This window comes from Neolamprologus multifasciatus, chromosome 6 (genome assembly GCF_963576455.1).
Source record: "Neolamprologus multifasciatus chromosome 6, fNeoMul1.2, whole genome shotgun sequence".
NCBI lineage: Eukaryota > Metazoa > Chordata > Actinopteri > Cichliformes > Cichlidae > Neolamprologus > Neolamprologus multifasciatus.
This window is the reverse complement of record NC_140444.1, coordinates 26,614,904-26,637,166: the sequence shown is the minus strand read 5'-3', so window position 1 is coordinate 26,637,166 and position 22,263 is coordinate 26,614,904. Positions and strand designations below refer to the sequence as shown.

Below are 22,263 nucleotides of genomic sequence, written 5' to 3'. Positions count from 1 at the left end.
ATGAAAGCATATTTGTTAACAACAGGAATTTAATGTGAGGAGTTGTGATGTGTCCTCATCAAAAGCCCAGATTAATTTTTTTGTTTGTTTAGGCCTACTTTTGAGGGTTTATGTTAGGGCTGCTCGATATAACGATATATATATCGGATGACGATATAAAAACGTCTATCGTTTCATTTTACGCTATCGTTTGTTTCGTGATATCACAAAATAAACTGTTTACGGCAATATTTTTTCACCGTTTTGATGGTCACTGTAGTGGCTATATTAATTTCTTAAAGTTCTCTCTTTCTCTTATATTTAATATAGCCACACAACCGACGGACAAGCGTCTGTTTTTATGCGTTGCGGTTAGCAACAATGACAGTAACACCATCGTGTGTCCGCTTGTTTATGTTCCACATAAACCTATCACAATAAAGCTCAAGATCCTGTTGAGACTTTTCAAAATAAACTGAATCACGTGAAAGAGCAGATTATTTACGGATGAGAAGTAAAAAAGAGCCGCCAGGTGCTAAAAAATAAACCTTAGACTCAAACGTTAGAACAGGCTTTTCCCCGCAGCACGCCGTGTAATAAATACTCACAAAGAAAACGGCGGCTGTTACAACTTATGTCTAAAAATGTATAGTTTCATGCATCGGTTAAAACACTCGACTCCAGCTACATGACGCGCAGCTGGAAACACTTCCCACAAGTCGAGCTGCCCGAGATTCACGGAATTTACAGAAAATGTTACATTTTTGTGATTTATATCGTTATCGGGACGATAGAATTCTTATATCGGGACATGAGATTTTGGTCACAGCCCTAGTTTATGTGTAACCTGTGAATATTGGGGTGCTTTATTTATTTTTTAAATGTGTCACATGTATTTTGTAACTTTTTGTCTCACAAAGTAGTTTGAGCTACTTTTAAAAAGCATCTTTAGTTGCTCCTGGTTTAACTCCTGGCTCTAGTTTCTCTAATACTACCTGAGCATGTCTGTGAAGATGCCCCTGCTTTTCAGTAATCACTTTCAGTCACACATTTTCCGGTTATATCAATCATAATCCTCGTGACCCGAGACCATGTGAAATAGGATTACATCCTTGCCACCCACACCCCCACACACACAACCCCCCCACACACAAACGCACTCTTTGAAGTGAAGACTGATATGGCTGGAGATTTCTCCTTTCATAGCGAGTCAGATATTAATGTTCGTTTAATTGGCTAACATGACTGAAGGAATGAGGTGTGTGTATGAGTGAGTGCTGTCCATGTGCACAAGTTGTGTAAGCTTATTAGCAGCGCCACTGGTCTGAGGAGGAGATTGAGGTTAGTCTAAGCCCTAATCCTTGTGGACCTTATGCTTGTTATACAGCGACAAAATCCTGGCTCCACCCCTTTTGCAAAGACACACAAGAACACACACATACTCTCACACAGTCTCACACACGTGCGTCACAACAACACAGTTTCCCTGCCTCCTTGTTTACTGCTCAGCTCCATCTCAACTCTTCCTCTCTTGTCTCGCTCTCAGCAGGAAAGCGAAAAAAGGGGAGGAAGAGGAGGAGGTGGTGGGCACTGTGGAGTAGTTTCCCAGTCGTCATGACGACCTCACACCCCACCATCCTGCTATCTTCTTGTTACCACGGTGACCTGATCCCGTTTCATCTCCGCTCTTCTTGATGATCCGGATTGGCTCGATAAATAAGTGCGATCCGGGAGTGCTTCATCCTATTTCAGGAACGAGCTTGCGGACGCGAGAGCAGATCCCACGCAGGGACGCAGATTGGAGGACAGGACTGGGAATGCTGTGGGAGTAACTCCGGAGCGTTGCCTGGAAACAGCAGCATGCCAGTACAACAGATAACTGTGGTTCCGTCCAGGGACATAGCCAACAATGGCAAGAGCACTCTTCGCTCCAAAGACAAGACCGAGGTGAGTCTCTGACCTCGTAACTCGAAATTTCACTAAGGGTGAGTAAAGGCTTTGTGTGACCATTATGTTGTTGTTGTTGTTTTTTTGGTTAAGGCTTAAAAGTAGCATAAAGTTGGTGATTTAAGATTGCAAAAAAGTTGTTTCTGTTGCCAGAAGGCTGATGTAAATCGATTCAGTATTAATCTTGTGGACATTGTGTGTGTGTGTGTGTGTGCGCGCGCTTCTGTGCGTGTTTTTATCAGCCTCTAGTTTCAGTCCCCAGGCTTTTCAGCTCACTCACTAAACAACACACATGTACAGTATAGATGTATCACTGATCCCTCACTTGGGGCTTGGTGCTTTCAGCTTTGAGGTAGAGCCTGACATCATAGCTATCATATCACAGACTGAAGGATTAAATTACATCACATCAGTTCACAGCAAGTAAAACATCCCACAGTGACACATCATGGCACACACACAGCTGTAGGAGCTGCTGAAGCATAGCTCATATACGTAAGCATTTTTCATGCAGGAGAGCTCGCTAAACAAATTGAATGGTCAAATTTGTCATCTTGATATTTAAGCTGTATGCAATTTTAATATAGCATCAACTTATCCAAAATAACATTCCATCTTAAAATATTCCTTGATATCTGCAGTTCTTCAGTTGTTGATTAATGTTTTCCACCATCAGTTTCATAATGTCAGGAATGGGCCTAAACTTGACCTCACTTCACTTCATGGTATGCTGTGGTACAAAAACTGCTACACATCTGGTCACAGGTGATAAAATCAGATGCATAGCATAGTGCTGTATTTCTCTGACAGTACTGATAAAGAACGGGATGAGTATAATACCCATACATTATCTAACAAATAATACTCATGCATAATTTGTTGAATAAGTCTTCCCAGGCTAGTTTCTTTGTTTTTGATATCCCACTAATCATTACAAATCTGCTTATGAAGCGAGAAATTGCTGAAATAGCTGTGCCAACTTCCTCAGGTTGGTGCAGTGTTGTGTTTTCTTCTTAATGTTGTAGGGCAGTCCCAAAGGTATACAGACTTTTGGAAATGTTCATAATTTCATTACATTGTGGGGGGGGGGGGGGGGGGGTTTGTTGCAATTTTCCTCTTTTTTCAGTTGCAGCTGAGAACAATCCAGTAAAGAAAATACAGTTAATGGACTTAAAGTTAATCTGAATAAATCAACCATGATACATCATGTGTACCATTACTGTTTGGTTACCCCGGTGGTTTAAGGCTGGATTGGTGGGACACTTCCACCAGAGGAACCTTATCCTGCTTCTATTGCAGAAACACCTGCAATACCTGTAATATCTAAACATTGGTGTTTGTACAGTAAGCTGTTCTGATCTTGTTTAAAAATGTATTCTACTTTTACCACATGAATAGAATATTATTTTTGCACCAACAGTGTGATTCCTTGTTAGTGAGCTCTTAGCCAAAAACGTCTTGGCATGGTGTGCAGAGTGTCCTTAAAAGTTTGAGGAAAATGGATAAGAAAACAGCAGAAGAAGAAGTGGCAGGCCTAAAAACTATCTGCAGCAGATGAACACTATCTGAGAGTCATGTACTGAAGAAATAGAAAAAAATCCAGCAAATACCTGACACAAAACCTGAGAGATGCATCCGGACCTTCAGCAGATCCATCTACTGTTGGAAGGGTGGCTGTCAAGAAGTCATTCTTTAGGAAGGGAAACGGGAAGAAAAGGTTGAGGTATGTCAAATTGCAAAACAACTGCACTGAAAATCAGGGGCAACAGGTCTCATGGAGTGATGAATCCAAATGTTACATTTTTGGTTCAAAATATCATTAAATAAGGAGGCGGTCAGGAGAGTCTAGGGCCTTTTGTAATGGTGGAGGTGGAGGCTCTATATGGTTTTGGGCTGCATTTCAGCCGGTGGTGTTGGAGATCTTGTCAGAACTGATGGATTTGCAGTGCTGCATGGAATAAATGGAAATACAGTATATGAAATAAAAACAGAGTTTGTACAATTTTGGGAAACTGGTACGTCAGAATTTAGTATAACCACTTTTGATCATCAGCACAGCCTGAACTCTCTATTTCTTGTGAGTTTTCAAGTCGTCTTCAGGAATAGTTCTCCAGGGTTCTTGAAGAACATTCAGAACTCTTCTTTGTATGTTGGCTGCCTTTTGTTCTGTTCTCTGTTGAGAAGATATCACGCTGCTTCAATAACGTTGAGGTCATGGCTCTGATCCATGACTGATGGTGTTTTATCGTCTGTTTTTCTATCCAGGTATGTTTTCACTGCATTGGCAGTGTTTTTGGGGATCTTGGTCATGCTGAAAAACGATGCTGTTGCTAATCCGACACTTTCCAGATGGTGAGATGCATAGTTGTTACATTTGGATTTCCATGTTTTTAAATGCTGTGGCTTGTGCTTGTAAAGCACTGAAACACTGTTCCTTTTTACCATTTTGATTTGCATCTTAAGACGATCTGTTTATGGTTGATATTTGGCTGAAGTTTCAACAAAAAACAAACAAAAAAATATATTGTTGGAACAATCAGAACTTGATAATAAAGTCAGGATTTGCTGACAGTTGTTGGTCAGTTTGGTCTGTGACTCTGGGTTTCTTATGGAATTGTATCTGTTGTTTTCACTGTGGCTCAGTGAACACTTTGTGTTATAAAGACACAAATGCTCTGAGGTTGTTTAAAGCTGGGATTTTGTCAAATGCACCGCTGCAGCTGCACATAAAGTGTGCAGTGTCACGGTTGGTTGTCTAAATGTGGCTGTAGGTGTGTTTGATCGTATGCCAAACTACAGAACCAAAATACATCCCTCAGTCAACTCTACATCACTTAATCCCCTCTGAAGAAACATGCACATGTCCACACACAGACTCGCCAGAGTCTCTGCTGTGCATCAGAGCTAGAGTGCCAACAGAGGATTCGAGGTTCAGGTGAGCGACAGCAGTACGCTACCTCTGAAACTTCACTTCATTACTGGAAAGCTATCAGTTATAGCTTATAGAAGCTAAATCTAGAGGAATTATGTGTTTTGCTGGAGTCTTATGATGGTCAGTTTCTTATTGCCCTGTTTTGCTGTGGCATTTAAAAGTTGATGCACTTAAAAAATTAGATGTCGTGTATTTTCTCTAAGAATTCATGACCAAAGTATTTTTGTGAGTGTGTGGCCCTGATATTAGGAATTGTAGAATAGCATTTGCTCTTCTATCTTTGAATAGTATTTTTTTAATCTCTGTTATGTGCCAGCCAAAGAATTGAAGTGTCAGTACTGTACCAGTGCTATGAACGCAGTCATTATTATGGTATTATGGTGCTTTATGCTCGTCTGCAAAGGGTAAAGCTTCTTTTTGCTCTTCTCTTGATTAACCTTTGTTGTCACATAGATGTATTTCGAATTGATGTAATGTCCTTTCGTTTAGAAAGGCAAGAAACTGTTTTACATATTCACACAATGAGCAACCTAGAAAACGTCTATAAATACACAAAGTGTGATTTTGTCTGCTAGACTGCTGTTGTGCAGTTAGACACATCTCACCCCTTTATCATGTAAAGCATATTGTGCACATGTGCTTTATAAAAGACAGGTTAACTTATCTGACTGGTTCTGTGCAGTATTTATTTTTAGGTGTAGGACAAACTTGTGCTGCCTCCCTTGTTTTTAGCTTCTTTTCTTACCTGAGAGGTGCTTCTTCTTTATTTGTACGTACGCTCCATCAAAGGAAGCGTGCTTGAATTGTTTGGGCTTTGTTGGCCTTAGAAGGGTTAAAGACTCAGTAGCAGGGTATCGATAAGTTGTAGCAACTCACACATGACGTGTTTTGGAACACTGAACTTTATCTATGAGTTAAGGTTGGTCCCAGATGTGTTTAGCCTAGCATAGCACAAAGGCTAGAAGCAGGAGGAAACAGTTAGCCTGGCAGGCTCAAGTCTGTTTCCTGTTGATTACTTTTTTGTTGTTATAAGCAATGTGAAACACCATTTAGAGCAACAAAATGCAAGGAGGAAATTGGTATTAATCCCCCCATCTATTACTTTTTTAAAATAATAAAACAGCACATACATGTCCATGCACATCTTTTCCAAAAGATATTCTAGTTTGGTAAAATAAATCAGTTTTGTTGGAGAACGTCTGCTTTAGCCCACTGGTTGTGTAGCTGATGTTGGTTGTGTTTTGGTGGTAAGCATTAATGTTAATGGAAAAAATTCCAAACAAAATCAAGATCTCATTATTTCCTTTCATAGCTGTAGTCTTTGATCACCCACTTCTGGGTTTGGTTTTTTTTGTTAGTTCTTTTGACGCATTAGAGGTTTACCACAACACAAAAACCAACCTGACTGGAAGGAATTACACGACTACCAGGCATCAGTAGTTGTATCTTCTTAGAAATACCCTTTTTATTATGAAACTTTGGAAAGATGATGTGAGTAATTATAACTGGTCACATACATGTGAACACGTGTCCATCTCCTCTAAAAGGAGTGTTTGCTTTGACTCCAAGCAGGACTGCACTGATTTAAAAGTGGCCATCAGAAAATCCCTTGATCAGCTTAGATGATGCAGTTCTCTGCTTGTCAGTGTCTCTTATTTATTTCAGTGATTTTCACAGAGTGTACCTACAACTGTGGCTGTGTGTGGGCTGATACTTGCAAGCTCAGGTTTTCCTATTTTATGTCAAGTATTTAAAAAAATAGATCTATGGAAAAACCACCCACATTTAACATTCCAACTTTGAACTCCACAAACATCCTGTAAGATACATAAAACTTAACAAATTTCAGCCCTTTAAAGTGTCCACTTTCATACTGACGGGTGTTATAGATACCCTACTTGCAAACATTGATGGTGGAGTTTATGGTGTACTACCTTTACATATATGTGCTGTCAGCTGCTGTATTTTTGTTTTTGTTTCTTTGAAACCTTTCTTTGTTTATTAGTGTCAAGGCCATCAGGGTTGTGAAATATTTTAATAGTTATTACTCTTGGAAATCCCAGCAACACAACCGACTTCATATACTTTTATAATTTTTTCCCAAAACTAATATCCCAAAGCGGGGCAACACATTCAGACAGAAGTGGGTTTTAATTCCCTCTGAATGCAGTCCTAATCTGAAAATCATGAATATTGCCACAATTTTAATTCAGGGAGACTTTAATATTTAGCTGCATTGACTGATGCAAGCCCTGGACAGAGACGTTTGAGGAATGAAAGCATCTTCTCTGATTTTAATTAACACCTCAGTGTAGACAATATGACTGGTTTTGGGAAAAGTTGCAGTTACATCTTTGGTTTTAGGATTTATTGACAGAAAGAAAAATACAGCCAGCTTTATCCACGATTTCCATTGTCCTTTTAACTCCTGCCAGTTCATTCTCCACTGCCCACCCACTGCAGTACCAGACAGTTGGTAGGTTATTAGCTTGAGCTCATTGCATGTATGATACTTAAAACAGTATTCAACAAATATCTGCAACAAAGCCAGATTTAATCCCATAATGCAGGTGCAAAGGTCCATGTGGCTGAGGATGAAAGCGAACCAGAAAAATAATTGCTCGCTGTGACTGCTTCGGTTCATCTGCATTACTTATTCAGCAATCTGTAGCTTTCCCAACTCACAACCACCTGATTTTATTAGAATTGAGCCATGTTGTTGATGTGGTTTCATATGTAAACTAGAAGCTAGGTTTCAATGATATGATGGTAAGAATTTTGGGATCAGGCCAAATTATTTTCAAAGTGTCTGGAAAATAATTTGGCACCAAATTATTATGGAGAAGATATTTTCCTTCTTGGTGGTTTACCAGCTGGTCGTCACTTGGTAGCTCCCACTCGCCACCATGTCATTGGTAAGTAAAGCTGCTGCAGGCCACAGATGTCTGCTGGCGAAGCCCAAGGTCTAATAGGTGAGTTCAGACAATCAGCGCTCAGGACAGATTCTAGAAAAAGTGCCTTAAGTTGCCTTTAAATAGAGACACATTGCATCTTGTGCTCTTAGCGGGACAACCAGGTAATGGGATTGGCTGGCTTTAGCTCAGGTCACAATGAAGCAGCAAGGACATGAGGCTGTGCACGACTCTTGATGCTGGATTTTCATCAGTAAACACAGTAGGACTGATCAGCGCTGAATACCTGCTGGTGTTAAAAGCAGCTTAGTTTGATTATTGGAGTTTTGTTTTTATTGCAGATTTAAACTTTAGTGTCTTTTCTACAAAAATTGCAGACACATTTCTCACCTTGCCTATTTTTGGAGGTCTTTGTGTTGGGTGGGTGGGGGCACGGGGAAGATTTAAACTTTAGTTTGAACGTTAACAGCATGCCTGATGTGTGTAATCATTTGATTTAAATTATAATGATTGCAGTTTGAAGGTGAAGCCGCCAGGTGATTTAGAAGTTATTGCTAAAGCTATTATGCAGCATTAATTTCTCAAAAAAGAAAAAAAAGAAAAGAAATCAACAAATATAAATGAAAAAAAAACCCTTTTGCTGCTTTTCTGTGCATTAATATTCACCTTCCTGAACTTGACATGGGCATATTTGAGTAGTTTAAAAGACTTTATCATTATCATACACAGAAAAAAAAAGCGGCAGCAGCTCTGCAGCAGATTGCACTAAAACATATTCGGGTGAATCAGCCATTAGCTGAAGTCGAGACAAGGGCTGTAAAATATTGTTCCAATATGATTTTATGGTTCTGTCTGGTGTTGTGTGCCAAAGAAATCATTGGTTTAAAAGCCTCAGGCTCCACAGCTGCTGCGCACTATTAAAGCATCACATCCTTCAGCGTGTTTATTGGGCTCTAATGATTTTCTGTCTCTCCATCTCCCCTGCAGGGGAGGAAGGCACCTGGGCGCTCAGGAAGTCGATCCAGCAACATCTCCAAGGTAACTGTTAAATATCGGTGCTTAAAGCATTAAAATCAAGGTCACAGTTCATAGTGTACGGTAGCATTGCATGGGAAAGCACAGTTTGATGTGCGAGAATGTGGTTAGGGTGTGTGTCCCACTTAGAGTAGAGATGGATGTTCACAAAACATCAAGTGCACACTGTTGCATGACTCACACAGAGTACTCAATTTTCATTTAAGGTCCATTAGTTCAGATTTCTCATATAAACATCAATCATCATTTGAAAAGCTACAGATCACTTCATTTTTTTTTTTATCACATCTATAAGTCTTTTCTATTTTTTTTTTTGCACGACCTTCAAATAAAGAAGGCTCACCACCCTCACGCTAGTTTTTAGCAGCACTAGGCAGCTGTTTTTAACAAAAACAACCTCACCGGCTGAAGACTCTCTTCAGTGTATTCCGATGAATCATCTGAGACTAAACCCGATTTGAAAGTAGAAATCATAACACGGAAGTTAAGTTTTTTACGTGACCAGAAATGCAGCTCAAATAACTCTAGTTACTCTACTTTTGCCAGAGGTGGAAATAAGCAGTTGTTTGTTCACATATTAGCTAAAAGAGTTTTAAAAAGCGGCAGCGATTTACAGTATAATGGGTGCATAAATGAGGTGCAACCTACTCAGTGTCACTGATTAATGAATGCAAGCACAGTGGAAGAAAACTGAAAAGCTATTAATGACTTTACAACCATAATGTATGAAATTATCTAGTATTATGCTAGATGCCCTATGGGCTACAGTACTAGTACATCACTCCCATTCCTGGTGATACCATAAAATTCTGAAGTTCACTCATTCACAAACATTTTTGCGGCGTGTAGGAGAGAATCTAAAAGCTGTTTTCCCTCAGAAATTAATAATTCACCTTCAATTTTATTGTAGTATTTTATATATATCTACTGTCTATATTTTATACATTAGGTAAGTTAAATGCTCAGTACCTACAGTAAGAGTTACAGTAAGGGGTCGCCCACATGACAAATGACAGTACATTAAGGAGTATGTTTGATACTCAAGTCTTAGGTTTTTGGGTATTTCGGGAGTACCTTCTACAAAAATAAATAAATAAATAAATAAAAATAAAAATGCACCCAGATTTGAGCACCAGTAAACATTTACTGGCACCTGATTCATAAAACTATGTGTGATTGGTTATTTAGTAACTCATAAGTAATTGTAGAATGCACTAAATAGAGGATGTTGGTGGTTGCAGGCTAGCAACTCAACTGCAGGGCTCACTACAGCCTCAAGGACATCCATAACACCATCCGCTCAGGACATATGCAGGTAAGATTGGCTTCTCTTGCAGTTACAGTTACCTGGGAAGAAAGACTCCATTCCTTGACTATCTGCAAATATCTGTTCAAACATCTCTTTTAAAGCCAGGAGCAGCCAAGCTTCTCTCTGTGATATTAACATGCACACTTCTCTTCTGAGTGGGAGACTGAATTAGCATGGTCGGCTGCACCCCGAGGGCATAACAAACTTAAAATGTGTGCTGTGGCGCTCCCATAGTGCAATCAATGGAGGGGGAGATGACTGATTGCAGAAATGGAAACCTTCAGCTTGTTATATCCACTGGTGCCGTGTTGGCCACACTGACAGGCTCAGTCCTTTGGCTTCATGGCCGAAACGAGGCTGTGTGTGTGTGTGTGTGTGTGTGTGTGTGTGTGTGTGTGTGTGTGTTAGTACCTCAATTTGCTGTCCTAAGTTCAGTCCATGTCCACTGCCTGCTTGTTTGATTATTTAGCCTGATCATAAGCTTTAGTTTCCATTCTGTTTCCTGTTATCCATTTCCATCCATCCATTTTTGCAGCAGCAGTTTCTGTCCAACTACTCTCACCTTCAAATGAAACCGAAGCTGTATTAGCAACCTCTAATAGCAAATAACTCTTTGTTATCCACATTAATTAAAGAAGAATGAGATATTCCGTGATCATAACGTGTTTCCAAGTATAAGAAAGAAATCATGGGCAGCCCTAATTCTGTCACTTAGAAATTAACCTGAATGACAGCAGAAAATATATAAAGAGACGTGTCATTTTACCATAAATACACCTGGTTAATTGATCATCAGCAAGTGTGCTCATGTGTGCACCTCTATAAAAGCAGAAGTTTGGGGAGTTTTCTGCTCTGAATTGTTGAGGTGTGCGTTACACAATATCACAATCTTCTACACCAGAAAGCCTGAAAAAAGAAAAGAATCAGTGTTGCAATGGTCCAAAGTCCAGACTTTAACCTTATTGAAATCCTTTGGTGGAGCTGTAAGAGAGCTGTGCATGAACAAATGCTGACAAACCTGAAGGAACTGAAGCAACACTGTAAGGAAGAGTCGGCGAAAATTCGTCCACATTGATGTGAGAGACAGAAAACCATTGCTTTGAGTTATTGCTGCTAAAGGTGGTTCTACAACTCACTCAATCGTGGGACTTAGTTTCTTCATTTTCGTTAGTTAAATAATGATACGTGTCATATGTTGTTCTTCATTTTAGGACAAAATATTATTTTTATTATATCCTGATATATAAACTCTTAGAATTGATGAGGGTGTCAATTGTGCAGGATTGTTCAGAGGAACAGATGTGGTGCTTTGGAGTCTCACAGGTTACTTTCTCTCATTTCTATGGCTAACGTATCAATGGACCTGTTCATCTTCATTCTCAATCTGTATGATTGCATAGCACAAGTTAAATCCTTTACTTGTTAAGTAATCAAAATCAAAAATGGTAAATTGTTACTAGTAAATTGACTAAACGTAATCTTTAAAATCATGCAGCTATGTTTCAGCCCATTGCTTTAGTTATGACAGAGTTATGTTTTTCCATCTTGTTTCACTTTATTTCATCTCCATCTGTGTGTGAATGTGTGTGTGTGTGTGTGTGTTTAGTTCTGGACAGCTGACCCGCTTAGAGGAGGATGCGTCTGAGTCACGCAAACACAAAAAGCACACACACAACTCCTCTGCAATGACAGTCACTGGCACCACTCTGGGCTCATCGGCTCAGGCACAGAAAAAGCAGGTGAAGCGACGTCACCGCCGCAAGAGAAGCAGCTGCACGGCCATCGACTGCGTGGAAACCAATGGCAAGCACGACCACAGCGACCGGAGCCTCAGCTCTGACCGTAGTGAGCTGGGCGAGAAGAGGGAGCACTCCTTTAGGAACCGGAGGGATCTCCCGCCTCGCTTCCGGTGCACAGGTGCGCTGCATTCAGACTCCTCGGAGGATGAGGCGTGCCGCGAGAGCCGCAGCTGGAGCAAAGAGAAAGCCAGAAGAGCGCGCCGCCGCAGCGGGAGCAGCCGGGACAGGGAGGTGATAAACGCACACAAAGGAGGAGAAGACAAAGCCGAGATCATGGAGCTGCAATCTGTGGGCTCAGATGAAGGGAAAGAGAGTCAACCTCTGATGGAGGACAGCAGCGGCCTTAAGAAGCGCCACAACCACAGGAGCTCAGTGAAGAGAGACGGCCATGCATCGCAGAGGGATCGATCGCAGGGCAGAGATAAGGATACGAAGAGCTACAAGTCACGGAGCCCAAGAGGCAGCTCCTCATTGGCTGACGACGGCGAGGAGCTCATCACCAAGAGATACCAGGAGAAGGGGTCAGGGGGCGGGGACATGTCAGTGCCCACACTCCAGAAACACTGTGGTGCGAATGGGAACACACCGCATCCCTGCTCTGATGACTCTGAGCTGGAGGTCTGCAGGTTAGTTATATAAGTGTGAAATCTGATCATGTACTGACCCCAAGTTTATCTTCATTGCTCAGATGAAGCCAAACAAGTAAAGACAGAGAGAGGCACTAAAATAAAACAGTGCAGAGACTGCAGGTCATTTCACCTTATGTCTGTGTGCAGGATCTGCCACTGTGAGGGGGACGACGAGTGTCCGTTGATAATGCCCTGTCGCTGCACGGGAAGCCTCAGTTTTGTTCATCAGGCCTGTCTCAACCAGTGGATCAAATCCTCCGACACTCGCTGCTGTGAACTCTGCAAATTTGACTTCATCATGGAGACGAAGCTCAAACCTTTAAGCAAGGTACGCACGCACTTAGGTCTTCCTGCAAAAGCGTTAAGTGCTGAGATATGCAGGGCAGTTCTGAGCACGTTTCTGTCTCCCTCCTGTGTTAACCCCTCTTTCTTCCAGTGGGAGAAGCTACACATGTCGAAGAGCGAGAGGAGGAAGATCTTCTGTTCAGTGCTGTTTCACCTGATAGCGATAGTGTGTATGTTGTGGTCGGTCTACATTCTGGTGAGGAGAACTGCTGAAGAGATCCGCCTCGGAAAGAACGGTCAGTGCTTTCCCTTCGCCTCCCCGCCGCTCACACGCCAGAGTCAGGCAGCATTCAGTACGGTCCCTGTGGTGTCTCCTTCACTGTTTGCATGTGAACACGTGTGTCCATAGTTACATGTTGGATACTATTTCTCACCACATGTAACATAAACAAAAAGCCTTCTTTTTTTATTATCGTCTACTATGATCAATGTGTAGATCTATATATATAATTCTCTTTCTGAGTTAAACTGTCTGCCGATATTTTGTCTTTTTTAAATGAGAATTATAATTGAATGTCACGTTTCACCCACTTACTTTACTTTCTTTTTCTGGGTGTGCGTGGCGTTTGTTAATACACCCTATGAGCCGTAAAATCCCTCAGATTTCATATTCACCTCTTCTCTTATAGAATAACCGACAAATACACAGAATTTGTAAGAACTCCTAAAATGGGTGCATTAACGTGTGGGTGTTGTTTTCCTTTTCATTGATTCATTCATACAGATGGCATGAGTGAGTGGAAAGGAGTTTCCACTCACTCACACCGAGTAGGTTTAACTTCTTTAATGTTTCTTTTCTGGTGTAGTCAGTTACTTATGTCCGGTATTGATGTGGGTGGAATGGATTTATACAGGATTGTACCATGCAAAGTGTATTAGCTTCAACTCTACTGGTACAATATGTCAAAGAACATGCCCCCACAGGGTACCTTTAACCTGTAGCTATGCCTGACTCTGGTTAAGTGATTTTAAAAAGTTTCGCCTGTTTGGGTATATTAGGTACATTATACATTAGGTGTTTTACTGTGATAGTCGTCCCTAAAGGTCTCTCTGCACATTAGGCGTTCTGCTCTAGTGTGGAAGACGGACTTTGCTTTTAGACATCCTCAGTACTCTGAAGAGTTAACTTTCAGTTTCTCAGACAGTTTATAACATTTGTTATAAAGTCTCAAAATAAATGTGTGAAGCTGCTGAACTGAGCATGTTTAGCAATACTTGTGGTATGTGGCCAAGTAACTACATCGCGCTTGCCATATTCACAGGCCACTTTATTAGGTACATGTGTTCAACTGCCAATTAAAAGAAATATCTAATCAGCCAATCACATTGGCTGATTAGATATGGTCAAGATCATCTGCTGATGTTCAAACTGAGCATCAGAATGAAGAAGTAGGGCCATTTAAGTGACGGGACGCGTCATGGTTGTTGGTGCCAAATGGGCTCGTCTGGGTAGTTCAGAAACTGTTGATGGACTAAGATTTTCCCACACAACCAGTGTGCAGCGGTTCTCTGGAACGAAATTCCTTGCTAATGCCACAGATCAGAGGAGATGGGCCAGACTGCTTTTGTCCCCTTATGAGAACAGTGTGCACATCTCCTGATAACGCACCATGTCACACAATGTTCAAATCAATGTATTAACTGTACTCAAAAGGCCTCCACAGTCACCAGACCTCAGTCCAAAAGAGCAGCTTTGTGATGTGGTGAAACGAGAGATTCACATCACGAGTGTGCAGCTGACAAATCTACAGCTACTGTGTGATGTTGTCGTGTCAATATGGACCAAAACGTGTTTCCGGCACCTTGTTGAATCTGTGCAACGAAGAATCAAGGCAGCTGTACCTAACGAAGCTGAAAGTCACTGTTAACGAATATAAAAGAGCTTTTAGTTTAATGTGTCTTTTTTGTGTTTCTGGGGAAATTAACATTTACTGAAAATGTTTAAATTTTATTATAATCAGATTTTTATTGCATTAACATGCAGTAAAAGTCAGTGTTACCTTACTGAACAGAAATCTTTGCATTTTTCAAGTAAACTGTCGACACTGGTCCATTTTCTTTTGACACTGGCCAAATAGTCTTTCTAGGACTGTTTGCAGGAAAATCTTTGTCAAGTCTGCGATGTGTTTACAGGAAGTTATTTTGACAAAGGTGACACATTTTTTGGTAATTCTAAGAGAAACAGCTACCAAATTTATTGGAAAGTGAAACCCAAAGACCAACTGTCTGCAACAATAAGGTTTCAGATGTTATACTTCAAAGACAGGAAGGTTCCCACTGCAGCCTCGGAGTATAATCTCGACAACATAATAATAATCATTTTTTAAAAACAGCCGGATGGAGAAAACCACTTGGAAACTAATGCAAAAGTAATTTGCATGGTACACTACTTATAACTGAAATCTGTGACTAGAGGAGAGGTGAAATGGAGATGAACACTCTCAGGAATGTGAAGATGATGCGATTGTTGATCAGTATCCTCTGATCCACGAGTTATCCTTCAAGTCACAGTTAACACCCCTCAGTGCTCTTCTACATTCATGGTTGTGTTCAGTGGTGGTGTGTGTCGTGTTGTGTTTACGATGTAGGACGTAAGAGTAGATGCAGAAAAATACATATGATCTATAAAATCATAAGCATTAATATTTAGAGTATTTCTACAGTGTTTGCACAATAGAATAGTTTTCTCCAGAGATTAAAAAGAGAAATCACTCTTGATTGCAGCCGAATTATGGAGAGTTTCTCTTCTGAAGTACTATACGCCGCAGGGTAAGCACAGCTCTGCACATGCCACCATCTTGACCCCTCACACGTCTGCGAGGGGCACTAACAGCTGCTGTGTGTGTGTATCGGTGTCCTTTCAGGTGTGCTGGAGTGGCCCTTCTGGACTAAGCTGATTGTGGTGGCCATTGGCTTCACGGGTGGCCTCATCTTTATGTACATCCAGTGTAAAGTCTACCTGCAGCTGTGGCGCCGCCTCAAGGCCTTTAACCGCATCATCACTGTGCAGAACTGTCCTGAGAAGGACCTGCACAACCCCCAGGCCCGGCACAGCACCATCGCCAATGGCAGGCATGAAACCGTGGAGGTGCCGGTCAGCCAGGCCCCTGCCCCAGCTCCGGCAGCGGCGATGGACTCTGACACGTCGGTGGAAGCTGCCGTGGCGCCGGAGCAAAACCCCGTTTGACTTATCGCCTCCTGCTCCGAGAACAGTCCCTAATCCCACTCTGCTCATGGTAATGTCAATGAGCACAGTGAGATTTGGACTTGTGCGGTGTTGTAATGTTGTTCTCAACTCCAGTGGGTGCTGTTGGACAAACGAACTGATCCGGTCCTTCGGTGATCCAGAAAAGTTGGGGTCAGAAGGGCTTCACGAAGAAAGGAAGAGGGGCAGAGTGTGGAGAGAGGACAGAAAACAAAGCCATCGGCACAGAACGCTTGTAAAGACCGTGTTTTGTGGTTAACCGACACCATTTTATTCCTGTATGCACTTTCTCAACCTGCACTGATATGAGTTAAAGATGTGAACACCCTGCAGATGCTCATCAAAGGTCTCAGTATGTTTCAAATGAATCACACATATGACTCGTAATCAGTCCCCACATCAGCTGATCGCTCAGCTGACACTCTGTCACACATCCACAAGGCGGGACAATTAAGCTGCTTCCGCCTTTACCACCCAGCTTCTCTGTTCTGCTTTCACTGATGCTGCCACTGTTCTGTAAGGGGGACTTGCTGCTGCTCTTGCTGAGAGCTGGGAAGTCCCAGAAGAGAGCCTACACAGTCCTGATTGGCCCAGCTGAAGCCTCGCATGAATCGTAGAATCAGAGATGCAACATTGTAGCAGATGAGGGCTACTCTGAAACGCTCCAGATTCAGTCACTGTAGCCACGGTGCTGACTCTGAGATCTGTAACACATCTGTGCCCCTGGTGCTCACTGAGAGACTTCCCCATTTAGAAGTTGAGCTGCTTTCATATTTTTGAACAAAACATATGGACCAATCACTTTACATGAAGTGCAGATCTATGACCCGCAGACACACTACTCAAAGGTTTTTAATGAATTTGGAAAAGTTGTCAAAAGTGAGAGTGGGGCAGGATTAAAAAATACAATAGCTTGAGCTTGTTTTAAACCTGCCTGATCGGGCCTGTGTGACAAGCTCTGACGCATACTGAGGCCTTTACTCTCGTTTTGGACAATCAGGTCTTCAGACACCAAAGAGTCAGATGTTATAGGTAGAGAAGCAGACTGTAAATGGAACCTTTAGCTCAGCCGGAGATCTAAAAAGGTAATAGTCTGAAAGTTATCGTCAGATTATTTGTCAAAATAGAAAGTCTACAGTAGCCCAGTCGTTTGCAGCTTCGGAGGTCCTGAGCTGGACAACCTTTATTTATATGTCGATGTAACTAGAGCTTTCATAGTTCCCCCCCCCATTCATGTTTTTACATTAGATTATGAGCATTTCACTTGATTCGAACCGACATAAAGTCGGCCTACTCAAAGCGACTGTTACTCACACATGACCACTTTTATAGTCTCGATTTGGTTTCTCACCTCACAGAAAATACAGTTTCCTCTATGTCTTAAACCCACCGCAACAGCTTTTTTCTAAATAAAACAGAGCATCCTGGTTACATGAAACGCATATTTATTTGTGCAATAAATGATGAATGTAGAAACCTCTAAAAAGGCTGGTGTGAAGTCACTGAGAAACTTTTAGCAGGAGTTCAGACCGAAAAAAAAATCTGATTTTGCTATTTGAGGCTGTACCACCATCTCGTGGACGGTCCAGGAATAGCAGCAGCATCTTCTCACACATCACATTAAGTGTGCTGAAAGGAAGTCTTAATACTCCAACATGAAGAGTTTCAGTGGGAGTCTGAAATCTCATCCATTTGCTCACTGTCCAAATCGCTTCCATCTTCCTCATTATCATCATCCTCCTGATCCGCCTTGCCCTCGTGTTTCTCCTCTCCTTCCTTCTTTGACTCTAAACTTTTGTTCGAGACCTTGCGCAGTTTAATATTCGGAAGTTTCTTCAGGTCCCCAGTCCACTCTCTGCAAAATTTAAAAACGCAACAATACTAATGACCAGTCTTCAAAATCGAATCATTTCAAGTTCAGACTTAAGAGTCCATGTATGTACTTTTATCAGCTGATCAGCCAATCTGTGAAATGATGGAAGCTGAATAATTATAACATCTTCTCAAACAAGGAGAAACAAGAGGTTGAGTTTAGCTCATTAAAGCTCGTCCACTCACCTAAAGGTCTTCAGATGTTTTCCGTTGATGATGTCGGGGATTTCTGAAACACCGCAGCAGAGGATCAGTCAGTTTTACAGCCAGAGGTGTCTATAAATTACTCGTTTCTTTTTTATTTTGTTTTTTAAAAACGAAGACTCACCGAAACCGACGCCCTCAAACTGTGCCCGCTCTCGCTCGATGGTCTGTTTGATTATGGCCTCTCTGGCGCCATGGAGACAACCCTGCCGACCTTTGATCCCATTCATGAGTTCAATCTGCTCAAGTTCAGAGTCAAATCTGCGGAGGTATCTGAAGACAGAAAACATACTACTGTTCATACACTTTGTTGCTTCATTTTATTTTAGGATACATATACAAGTATTTCATGAGTTTAAAACACTTTCATTGGGGGGGGAACATATAATTTATGCATAAAGTCAATGTTTACAGTCTTTAACCTTCTTCTTCATGAGATCTGCAGTTCTTTGTGGTGTGCTGGATATCAGTGTCCGGGCAAAATCCTGACTGATTGCGATTCATTTCTGGCTCATCAGTGCTCCAGGTTCATCAGTTTCTGGGGTTCTGCTTGTTCACCTGTTTTTTCTTTTAAGGACTGTAACTAGATTATGGTGGCATTAGTATCTAGGTAGTTAATTTGATTATCTTCAGGCCGCTTAATTACCATTTTTTCCTCGGGACACGGTGCTCCTTTGTGCTGGAAAATGCAAAGATTGTCACCAAACTGATCGACTTGGGAACACAATCAGGATTTTCCCCTGACATGGATATCCAGCACACCACACAGAACTGCAGAAGTTATGAAGAAAAGTCAGCACTGTAAATTCCTTGCTTAAACTGTTATTTATGTGACCACAAAAGACACTGAAACTCATAAAACACATATGATTGATCTGTATCTTAGTTTCACATAAAAAGGAATACATTCAAATAAAAACTGGAAGAGCAAAATGCACAAAATTAACGCCACGGCTCAAACTTTTGGTTGTGATTGTTGAAGGTGATGGTTTCTGTTTATAGTCGGAGTGGAACCGACCAATCATGGTAGAAGGGGGTTGGGTTCATGCAGGCTGGAGAATAAAACGAGGGCTCTATTTGCCCAAATGAAATCATCACCTGCTGTCTGATGACATGTAGCGTTTTGTAAACAATGGCCAGCTGATGGATGATGAAGTCTCAGCCCTGAAAACATGAACCACTCTCACCAGAGACTGGGGCAGCTCACAGACTGGCTGATGGGCTCACAGTTTAATGCATGTAGGGTCTCTCTCTGTTTTTGTTTGTGCACTTCCAAATGAAAAATAATGTACTCCAAATTCAAAATGAACATAAGCCCAGAGCCAAACCTCTCAATGATGTCGCAGGCATCTTTTTTTGTGTAAGTCGCCTTAGCTGGATCCAGCTCACTCTGAAACCACAAGAGCTTCTCACCTGTGATTGGAGATACAAGAAAAAAAGGAAAGAAAACATCAATAAACACCTTTTTCTTTTTTTGCTCTTGCAATAACATGAACGAAAAGCTTGCTCTCACCAACGTTGCTTAGACGAGTAGCTTTCTCAGTCTTCTGCCTGCAGCATCAGAAAGAAACCAGTTAAACCTCCTTTAAATCACCACACAGACGCTGTTTACTTCACACAAGAGGTTAAAGAAAACTGTCAAGGCAGGATGAAGTGTCTCAATCAGCCTAAGTTACATTTAATAACATGTCCCTGGAGCCACGCTCGTGTTTGCATCTGCAGACTCGCAGCGCGGAGGCGGAGACATGGCAAGAGTTTAACACAATGCTCAAATGTGAGGCTAACAACATGCTATTGATTCGTTAAGGTGATCTGATCTCTGCGGCCATCCACAAACCTCTCTTTCCTCCTAAGTCTGCACTCCTCTCGGGCCATATAAGCTGCCTTCCGGCTGTACGGATGAACCACTTTCTCCGCAGGTTTTCCCCTCTGAATCTTCGGCTAAAAAACACGACGAGCTCCGATCATTTAGAGGCCTTTTATTAACGCTATACAAACAGAAAACCCCACAGTTCAACATACTCACCATTTTAACTGTGGAAACACGTGTGCTGCGGGGTCTGTTGACAGCTGGACCGGAAGTGGTCCGTCTTCAAATTAAATCCGGACGTCGTGCGGGGAAACTAGAGAGGTTCCTCCAACTTAATGAGATACTTCTACTACTACTATTGCTACTACTACTAATACAATTATAAGATGCAATCACAAATAAATATATATATATATATATATATATATATATATATATATATATATATATATATATATATATATAAAGGTTACTTTTAAAATGTATTCCATTACAGATTACAGAATACATGCCCCAAAATGTATTCTGTAACGTATTCCGTTACGTTACTCAATGAGAGTAATACTATACTATGAATACTTTGGATTACTTAATATATGCTGTTTACAACTATGTGAATGTACTATTGCTGTGATTTATAACTGTTACTGAAGGTCCGCGGCTCCTAACCGTAGTAAAGGGTCCTCTGGCTAATAGGTGGGTTTCGTGTCAGGCTCGTAGTCGAAAAATAGCTTTACTTTGTTGTCTGGGTCAACTTTGTTAGCCAGAGACAGAGAGGCATTGAAAGGCTGCTCCAACTGAACTTATTGTTTCAGAGGAAAACGCGAACACAGCGTACAGTCGAGTCATAGCTTATTTACAACTGGGCTCCTCAGGCACTCTTCTTGGCTGCAGTGGTTATTATTATATTTACATGCTTCCAGCTCCCGTTTTTGCTTGATGACAACTTGTACTTTTCCTTTTTCTCCCTCCCTCGCTCACAGACACATAACGAGTATGGCAGTCCATTCTCCCTGCAGCACGGACTACACTGCCTATGATGCTACATTCTTTAGAGCTATACCTGTAGCATTCTGCCTATTAGCTTAGCACAACAACAACAACAACAAAAAGGCCTCTCTCACCCAGGAAACAGGCAGAGAGAGAGCGTCACCCTGTAACCATGGCAACCATAACGCTGCCGCCTGGAAAAACAGAACATAGCTGTCAAACAAAACCCAAACAGTCCTGAACCGCCACAATATGAAACTGGAAAGTACCACTGTGTAATCCATTTATTTCAACAAAGTAACTGTATTCTAAATACCACCTTTTTAAACGGTAACTGTAACGGAATACAGTTACTCATATTTTGTATTTTAAATACGTAACGGCGGTACATGTATTCCGTTACTCCCCAACACTATATATATATATATATATATATATATATATATATATATATATATATATATATATATAGTGTTGGGACTAACGCGTTATTAAGTAACGCGTTACAGTAACTACGTTATTATTGTGGTAACGAGCACGGTAACTAGTTATTATGCCAAAATCAGGAACGCGTTAGTCGTTACTGGGATTTAGATAGGGTCGTTACTCGTTACTTCGTGTGGTGGCTTTCGCGGAGCTTCCACAGATTCTGTAACATTAGCAAGTGGTGGAGGCCAGCAGGTGGATGAGGGAAAGGGGAGACAGGAGGAGCAGAGACCCGAGGCGGCCGCCGGTCCAAGTGTGAACTGAACTTCAGGTAAGGAGTTATGACCTGCAGTCTATCTGGGTCAGATATAAACCAAGTTTAGGTGGAGTTTATTTTCGTTATTCTGACTTTTTCCGTACTGCGTACTAGCTAGCATGACGGAGTTTCTATACAGCTGGGTGGGTGCTATGAAGTTAATGATGTTGAACTTTATTTTGTTCATAAGTTATTAGAGTTGCCAACCGTCCTGTCTGGTATTCAGAGAAAATATTACGCGTTTCTTATTGAGGTAAACAGGAACAGTTTGTCCCGGACTTCAGCTACAATGAAAAAGACACAAAGCTGGAGTTATTCTGTGTCTTTGCTGCACAGCTGCCTCTTCTTCTTTCATTCTCCCCCCTCCCTCTCCCGTTTCTACTTCAATCATGAAAACTGATCAATGATCAGCTGATCGGCTTTTCTCTCTTGTTTGTTTATCGCCCACTTTGCGCCAGAAACAGGAAACCAGCCGATGTGCGTTAAACAACAGCAGCACGTTTAAGCTTGATCAGCTGTTGTTAGAATTTATTTAATAATATTTTCTAGTATC

General features: G+C 41.5%; 2 protein-coding genes across 4 annotated transcripts; one reads left to right on the top strand and one right to left on the bottom strand.

Annotated features, from left to right (window-relative positions):
• The first annotated feature begins 1,330 nt into the window (after positions 1–1,330).
• Positions 1,331–18,545, top strand: marchf1 (membrane-associated ring finger (C3HC4) 1). Of its 3 annotated transcripts, none has more exons than XM_085163194.1 (8): positions 1,331–1,926; positions 8,758–8,808; positions 10,047–10,120; positions 11,721–12,539; positions 12,690–12,870; positions 12,979–13,123; positions 15,612–15,656; positions 15,752–18,545. In XM_085163194.1, the coding sequence occupies exons 1-8, from the start codon at positions 1,840–1,842 to the stop codon at positions 16,072–16,074; spliced, it is 1,725 nt and encodes a 574-aa protein (XP_085019320.1). In that variant the 5' UTR covers positions 1,331–1,839; the 3' UTR covers positions 16,075–18,545. The 3 variants fall into 3 exon arrangements, with proteins under 3 accessions (XP_085019320.1, XP_085019322.1, XP_085019323.1); XM_085163197.1 differs by lacking the exon at positions 1,331–1,926 and adding an exon at positions 3,037–4,861; XM_085163196.1 differs by lacking the exon at positions 15,612–15,656 and having other exon boundaries at positions 1,343–1,926.
• Positions 17,285–20,327, bottom strand: tma16 (translation machinery associated 16 homolog). The gene is made up of 7 exons (XM_085163198.1): positions 20,195–20,327; positions 20,006–20,109; positions 19,682–19,719; positions 19,497–19,581; positions 18,293–18,441; positions 18,151–18,193; positions 17,285–17,947 (listed from the first exon to the last, which is right to left on the bottom strand). Exons 1-7 carry the CDS (start codon positions 20,195–20,197, stop codon positions 17,758–17,760), a joined length of 612 nt encoding a protein of 203 aa, XP_085019324.1. The 5' UTR covers positions 20,198–20,327; the 3' UTR covers positions 17,285–17,757.
• Positions 20,328–22,263: the final 1,936 nt, after the last annotated feature.